This window comes from Mus caroli, unplaced genomic scaffold, assembly GCF_978045245.1.
Source record: "Mus caroli unplaced genomic scaffold, Mus_caroli_1 scaffold_16, whole genome shotgun sequence".
NCBI lineage: Eukaryota > Metazoa > Chordata > Mammalia > Rodentia > Muridae > Mus > Mus caroli.
Genome location: NW_028227271.1, coordinates 60,619,619 through 60,627,813, shown reverse-complemented (window position 1 = coordinate 60,627,813; position 8,195 = coordinate 60,619,619). Strand labels below are relative to the sequence as shown.

General features: G+C 42.2%; 1 protein-coding gene across 1 annotated transcript; it reads right to left on the bottom strand.

The window, feature by feature from the left end:
- Window positions 1-308: 308 nt before the first annotated feature.
- Tmem74 (transmembrane protein 74) lies at window positions 309-7,158 on the bottom strand. The gene is made up of 2 exons (XM_021184332.2): window positions 7,058-7,158; window positions 309-5,190 (listed from the first exon to the last, which is right to left on the bottom strand). Exon 2 carries the CDS (start codon window positions 4,786-4,788, stop codon window positions 3,871-3,873), a length of 918 nt encoding a protein of 305 aa, XP_021039991.1. The 5' UTR covers window positions 4,789-5,190; window positions 7,058-7,158; the 3' UTR covers window positions 309-3,870.
- Between the last annotated feature and the right edge of the window lie 1,037 nt (window positions 7,159-8,195).

Here is an 8,195-nt window from a genome sequence, read left to right as displayed (position 1 = left end):
CTAACAGATAATATTATATCTTGCTGCCACCAGGGAACCATTGATAAGCATTATGAATCCCTTTTGTCAGGCCACCTTTCTGTGGTAGCTTGAGTTGGGAGGAGAGGCCCTTGGTCTTGCGAAGATTATATGCCCCAGTACAGGGGAATGCCAGGGCCAGGAAGTGGGGGATGGGTGGATTGGGGAGCAGGGCAGGCGAAGGGTATAGGGGACTTTGGGATAACATTTGAAATGTAAATGAAGAAAATATCTAATAAAAATTGTTTTTGAAAAAAAACTTCTAATAGATACATAGACATTTTCTCTTTTGCTCTGACCATTAATCTGGACCATTAATTATATGTGTGCACATTTGAGAGATGAAATCCAGAACGTTCAGATGTAATTATTTAAGATGCTTTCTTCTTATAAAGAAATTTAAAAGAAAACAGAAATATATACACACTCATATCCTTCATTCTTGATATTCAGTTATCATAGTGTATTTTTAATTATTCACTTTAGGAGCAAATGAAAGGAAGACACACAAATTTGGTATGGGAGTTTATTTACACTTGTACCTAACAGATGTATGCTAGCCCTGGTCAAACTGGGCCTTAATCCAGATTTTTTCTAAAGGGAGAGGATGGGCTCAGATATTTTAAGTTTTTGATAACAAGGTAAGTATCTGGGTTTTACTGAATTAAGCAGTCACATGAGTGAAAACACCCCAGATCAGAGAGAACTTGGTGGTTCTTAGCAGTCTTCTGTTCTTTTAAATCACAAATCAGATACATAGCAAGATACCCATAAAAAAGAGATTCACATGGCAGACTAGTACATCACATTGCATGGTAATGTCAGGAATTCCAAATGGCTGGCCAGGAAATGGCATTGCAAAGAAAACTGAGCAAGTTCTGCAGCAGTTTCCCGTGCCCACAAAGGGCACAGTTTATTAGTAATGTTAGACGCTTACACTGCCTAATGAAGCTTCCAGATGACAGTGGGCATTTTACGAAAGACATTTCCAGGAAGGTGGAGAAAGATCCAAGGTCAAAGCATAGCCTGAGTCTGTCCAGTGTCTGGTGTCTCACATGGTCAGGCCAAAGTAATTCTAGTACCCAAACCACTCTACACAGTACTGAAATCAATACAGTACAGAAATTGCAGAAAATTCAGAATTTTTCTTTGCCTGTGCTACCTTTATCTTTATTTTCTTACAGTGTTGAGGGCTCCACTCATGGCCTCCCATACAGGCAAGCGCTGTACCCATGAGTCATGTCCATATTCCTTAGCTTCATTTTAAATTCAAGCAATCATCTCAAAGTCAGGCACTAACAGAATGGGTGAGAGCAATACAAATAGAATACCTGGAGGGAAGTCAATTAAGGCAATTATGAGAATTACATCATCAGAGCCTAAAGAAAGCATCTGGGTGACTTTCTGAATTGGTCCCCTTGGGTGTGTCTTCCCTCAGATCAGCAGAACTTAAATGTCATGCTATCTGTGTTTGAACAGTTTTAGCGAAGGCAGAAATGGGCATTTACTTACTTTTCATTTAAAAATCTCCTTTTCTGAGATGGGTTTTTAAAAAGTGCTATGTTAATTAGAGGCATATCTATATGATTTAGTAACATGGTGAGTTCATTAACTTTTCCTCTATGATGAACTATGACTTTTTCTTCCTTTATCATCAGTTTTATACAATCGAAAATATAGCCTTCATGTTTAATTTTCAAAGTCATGAAGAACTGAAAATTGGTCCACAAATTATTCCTGTCTTATTTGCTATGCAACCAATTAATTATGGCTTATAAATAAATAAAAACAAAATTCAGAGATCTCATATAAATACTCATGGATATTTTATTATATTTTGATGTTTTGAAACAGAGTCCCACTCTGTATTCTGTACTGGAACTCCCTATGTAGTCCAAACTGGCCTTAATGCTTTGTTCATCTCGATTCAGCCTCCCAAGTGTTGGGATCTAGGCATGATCCACCAGGCCTGGATTTAAATGGATTTAAATTCTATTTCATATATTTTGCTGCTGCAGTTTGAACCCAGTTCATATCTACACACTCATGGAAGTAGATTACTCCTGTTTTACTTCAATATCTCCAAAGTAGTTCCTCAAGCAGACTAGCGATCGAAACTGAATAGACCTCTAGAAGGTTTAACCTGCTAGGAATGTTCCTCTAGCACAGAAGACAGGAGAATCACGGAAAAGCGAAGCACAAAATGCAAGTTCTGTCTAGTCTTTTGTGGGTTGGAAAACCAGCACATCATGTTCTACAGGGCAAGGCAAAGGGTATATATATCCATGTGTGTGTGTGTGTGTGTGTGTGTGTGTGTGTGTGTGTTTCTGTGTGTGTCTGTGTGTGTGTATGCACTCTTATTCTTACCTAAGGATTCTGTGACATGTTGTCATCCCTATCTCTCCCTTCTTTATTACATTTTCCTTTACCTCTTATTAAAGCTAACTCAACAATGCCTCTGTTACCCCCAAGAGCCCATTCATATAGATATGCAAACTCATACAATTTACCCCTCCTCCTCAATGACAATATAGATATCTACATTAGACTTAGGTATTCTTAAGAATCTCCAATAAAATACCTTTCTCACTAGCTCATCCCTTCACTCACACCCATTCCTGGCTCCAGTCCTTTTTTAAGAGTGAAATCGATAGTCTTTGTAACATACTAATTAAAAAACCTAAGTGGGAGGGAAGAAGCCTTTCTTCCCATCCCTTTCCTGACCACCTTGCCCACAGTACTTCCCATAAACTAGACATTTTCACTTTATGAGGCAAGAGCATGGTCCTTAAAGATCCGAAGTAGAAGGTTCTCCAAATGATGTTTAGAGATGGCAAGATGAGTCAGGACTCATAATGAACACAACTCCCAGTGTAAGATTTGGCTACAGGCTTAAGGACTCTTTAAGTAATGGCTTATGCTAGGCAGAGTTCTCACAGGTCTAGCTGCAACGACTCTGGATATTTTCTCCAAACCATCACCACAAAATGTCACCTGGGAGAATGCCAGGCCCATTCATGGTTCAAACCTGTCTGGATGTGTTTTAACAGTCCAATGCTTTGCCACACACACATGAGAAGTGGTAAAGATTTCAAGGCCACGGGTCATCAAATTGAGTGCAAATCCACAAACAGGAAACAAACTATGCATCAGCAAATACGTCTACGCTCAATAAAAGCATAAGGAAATACTTTGTGATAACAGTTTGTTAACTTCACATGGGTCTGAACAAGGTTTGTATCATTAACCTTATTATACGGTATATGTTAATGACATAGTTGTCACTTCTAAATATAGCAATAATTTAAAATATAATTTCTGATAGCTTAAAAAAATAACCAAATCATTAGCTTTCAAAATATTCATGCTGCCAAAGTCTACATTTTAGGGTTTAGACAAATTATAGGAAGAAAATTTAGAAAGAAAGTGGAAAAGTACCTTTGGGAGTTAAATGTAAGCCTTACTATTTAATTAGTGCTTATGTTTCGTGGAATAGATTGCCAAGTGATCGAATTATGCAGGAGCCCTTCTAGTCCCTAGTAATAATCTCCATGTTTATGTATAAGACAACACTTATATATTAGGTCAGCAGAAGTATTTTGTTTAGAAGTAGAAACACATAGTGATTTCAGGTTAATTAGTTTTCAGTTCATAGCAAGTAGCGATTAGCTGGCTATGGTTTCTTTTACAACTTACATAGGTTTTCTTACACAAGATTCATGGAAATAAAACACTCACTGGCTTTTAGTTTGTGTGTGGTAGAACACTTTTCTTGTCAAACAAATAAAGGACCCATGACTTAATTTTTTTTTTTCATATAAAAGGTATGGCTGTCTCTCAAGGATTTTAGAACTAACTCTGTACAGCAAGGGCATCTTCCTCTACCAAGGACAGTTCCAGAGTGTCTTCATTAGTACTCGTTTTCATCCTGAAGTTGAAAGAACCATAGAGTTTTGCAGACTCTTTGGAAGAGGCAAATCTATTTCGACGATAGAGCTCTCCCTTCCACATAGACATCATCAGCAAGCAAGACAGAACAACTCCCCCAAGGGTGAGGAGGCAGAGCCCAGCGATCACACAACGGTCCAGGTGTGCACCTAGCATTGCACTCTCCTTTTCTAGGCGTTCCATCTCCCGGGCTGCCACTGTGTTGGGATCCACTGTCACCTCCCGAGGGACGATATAAGAAATGATCACTAGCAAGATACCAGTGACTAAGAACAAGATGGCGCTGATGAAACCATAGTCTACAGACTTCCCTGAAGATGTGGCTTCTGAACTTGTATCATCATCGTCTTCCGACATCAAAGACATGGCAGTCTCATGAGACCATTCATTAGGGTTTCCCCATCCCAGATCTACAGGGTGATTACTGCCTTTGGCTGATGGTGACCTCTGACTTCTCTGTTCCAAGTTGACATTCTCATCCACATAAGTAAAAGAAGTTTCTAGTTCCTGGCTGCAACAATTACAGACTTTGCGATCAGCCATTACTTGGTTGTTCCCTGAGTCAGGAGGTCTGGATAGGGAGAAGCTTGTTTGAATAGCATTGTCTTGGAGCAAGGAGGTTGGGGATGCTGGAGAAGTGCTAAGTCTACACACTTCCGCCACATCTGCCCTTGGTGTTGATGCCAAGTTTTTCTGATAGCAAAGAGCATCTCTGATGGTTGCCTCTTCTATATGGTCACCAGAAGTCTCTCCTGAACTCCACTCCAAAGCATTGCATGGGTCCACTGGGCTGTTCCTCTTAGATAGAGAGTGGAGCTCCATGGGAGCTAGATAGATTTCTCCCCAAAATTTCCAAACTTTTGCTAGCAGCAACACAATTAGATAAGAAGAATCTGGTAGAATTTAATCCTGGACTGTAGGGAGGCCTGCTCCTCTGGTCCTCATTCCCTTTACAGCCATGGCTGGTTGAAGACACCTTGGCCTCAGTTTCTCATCAGAGTGACAAACACGGAAAAGGGAACCCGTGAACAGAAGATGATGGAAGGAGCAAATCTTCTGACTTGTCACCGAGGTTAGCAGTGAGAAACTTGGGTCAGGGTAGAAAAGGAGCAAGGAGAATGTGGCAGAATCTCTGGGAAGAGCACACTGCCATCACCAAGCCAAATTTATCCAGGGACTCACACATTCCTGTGACAGAATCCCTCAAATGAGAAGGCAAGTTTCCTGCAGAAAGACACAAATGAGAAGAAAGGCAGGGCCCTTTTTGAGCAGAGCTGTTGGATTTCTGGAAGTCTTGAGCAAGAGCAGACTTCCTAACCAATTCAATTAAACTGTATGTTTATACTCCAGTTCAGAACAGATTCTAATACAGATCAGCTTTAATGAATGCATGTTCCTCTCAGCTGGGGCTAGTTGCATCAGCATCTTGATTTAGCAGCTATGAAGTGAATGAAAAGGATGACTTAATCAGCCAGTGACTAAAGGAGGGATCAGAACTAGTGATTCACCTACTAAATGGTTAGTAACTCACACAGCTCTGAGCTCGGTGGTAGATACCCATAACCACTACTACTCCGCTTAATTCACTCCCTCTTCCACAGGGCCATCCTACCCACATCACTGTGATTTCTACAAAACACAATGAGCCAGTCCACTTCACACACATACAAACTGCTTGCTCCCAGAGTGTCTGCCGTTCCCACTCACTGAGTTACTTCTCCCTACAGTTTGCCAACAAACAAACAAGAGGAAGTAGCCACCTGGAAGTGTTTACAAACCCAGCACAAGTAGGGTGAGGAGTGAGAAGGAATTTCCAAGGCTAGCCCTGAAACACTATCTATGGCACTCTCTCACTTCCATGTTACCAAGAGTCTTGATAAGATAGAATTCTGTGTTGAACAGCAAGCCATCTGCTCATCTTTCCTGCCTCTGCTAGCTTCCTGGGGAATAAAAATTCACCCCCACTTTAGTCAAGAACTCCTTTTGCTTTTATTTCAATCCAGAGTTGTTTAATCCATGATTGGAAGGGTAAGAGTCAAAATCCCCAATTCCAGCAGCTGGTGACAGAGGTTCAAGCAAGCCTTCCCTAAGACCACTCACAGAACGGAAAAGAACTTTGACATGGTCATGCTTCATGCTGCACTTCAAGCTCGCCCCACCCGGTCCTGTGTACTAAAATTATATAAAAAAAAAAAGCAACAACAAAAAGGAGAAAAGCACAGTGCTAAGAGTAAGGAAACTGTAACCGAGTTTTCTTTCATCATGTGGACAAGCCCCCAGGAAGGATCTTTCAATGATGGAAGCAATGGGAACCGGTTTCATCAATTACCAAAATCATCACAGATGGATCCCTGAGGCACGAGTCGCTCTGATTAACCTTTGGCACAATTAGCTAATCATATTAGACTCCTTTATATAAAACTGGCAGGGTCCCTCACGAAACTTCCAATTTATAACAGAGCGGGAATTCTCTCTCTCTCTCTCTCTCTCTCTCTCTCTCTCTCTCTCTCTCTCTCTCTCTCTCTCTCTCTCTCTCTCTCTCTCTCTCTCTCTCTCTCTCTCTCTCTCCTCGGCTCTATGCTAACTGTACCGTCGATTTGCAGATCCGTAATCCAGCATCAGTTTAGGATGGATAATCCCAGGGGACCAGCTAAAGGTATCTTCTTCCTTCCCCCAGCCCTCTCTGTTTAAAAGCCCAGTTAATGAGATTGCACCTCCAAGGCAGGAGTAGCGTTTTCCTTAGTCTGCTGTTCAATTAAAGGCAGTAAAATATAGGCAGAACAGATAGGAACAAGGCTGGTCTGCAGAAGACCGAGTAGGGTAGTAGGATACAGGATGCAGGATGAGCGCACTGGGTTTATAGAACCCGTTGCCAGCACTGGACAGGGGTGCCCCCAACAGGCTGCGGGATCAATCATTTCTCCCAGCAGACTCTTGGCCCATCAAGGCACCTGCAGTCTGGCTGCATCCGCTTAGGTCCTGCAGGCACCTCAAGCGGGAGTGGGGATGCATGCCCCGGCTCCTTTTATCTCCAAGCTCCGGTTCTTTCCACTCCGCGCGCTTCCTCCCCACCCCACTCTCTGCTACTCACCTTCTGCTTTGGCCACTCAGTAAAGCTGAAGCCGGGAACACTCTCGTCCCCGTGGCACCCGGAGAAAGTCCGTTATTTCTAGCCACAGCACTTGTAGCCTGTGTTTGCCGCTGGGTTCTGCTGGGTGGGCGGTGCCCGCCGAATCGGGCAGGGCGGGGCAGGGCGGGGCGGGGTGCTCCCTCTGCTGAGCATCCCGGGAGATGTAGTTCAGGGGAAGTCCTTGTATCTCTTCGTTCGCGTTGTCAAGCACCTCCAGGATTTTGCTCTTCTGGGAATCAGTTTCCTCCATCCAAGCATTTACCTGCCTGAGCTTCGAGCTCTGGTCTCTCTAAGGTGAGTGTGTCTCCCTTACGTCCCCAGCCCACCATCCTCTCATCCACCCGCGTCTAGTGCAGCCACAGGATTCTGGAGGACTAAGAAACCAAGCAATACATTTACTTCCAACTGTGTGCCAAGCAAGTTGCATACTTTGTCATATTGAATACTCAAAACACATTTTCAAAGTAGAAGATTTTTATCAAATTTCTTTTTCAAACTGAGGAATAGGGCTCAGAGAGATTCATGGCTCCCTGCCCACAAAAGTTAGGAGATTAATAAATAGTAACATTTGAAATCTTATCCAGGAGTGTGATTCCAAAGTCGTTGCCTTTCCCATAAAAGAGGCAGAATATGAACACTGAGAGTAACAGTGTCAGTTTCTCCCCTGTACTTACTGTTACATCTTGGATCTGTTGAATGTATTACTAAATTAAAAGTTGGGATCCTTTATTGACAGGGCCTTTCCTACACATTTTACTTAATTCATTCATTTTTAGAGGTATTGTAAAAGTCCTCAATTTTACAGAATATCTGAATTGCAAAATGCCCAAACTTATGCCACTGATTCAGTAAGTTCTAAGCATTATGTTGTACTGACTGGGGGTAGGGGGCGAGAGCAGAGGGTAAGAGAGGGGTCAGGTTTGGTAAGGAAAATTGAAGATTGACGCCACTCTTGAGATAGGACAAGCTAACACCCCCTTTACTCAAAGTAATATTCAGCAGCACATCTTGGAAATAATGTGTTTGTGGATCATCTCCGGTGTGATTTTTGAGACCATTGATTGATTCCATCCAAGGAACATAGGATTACAGTATCCAT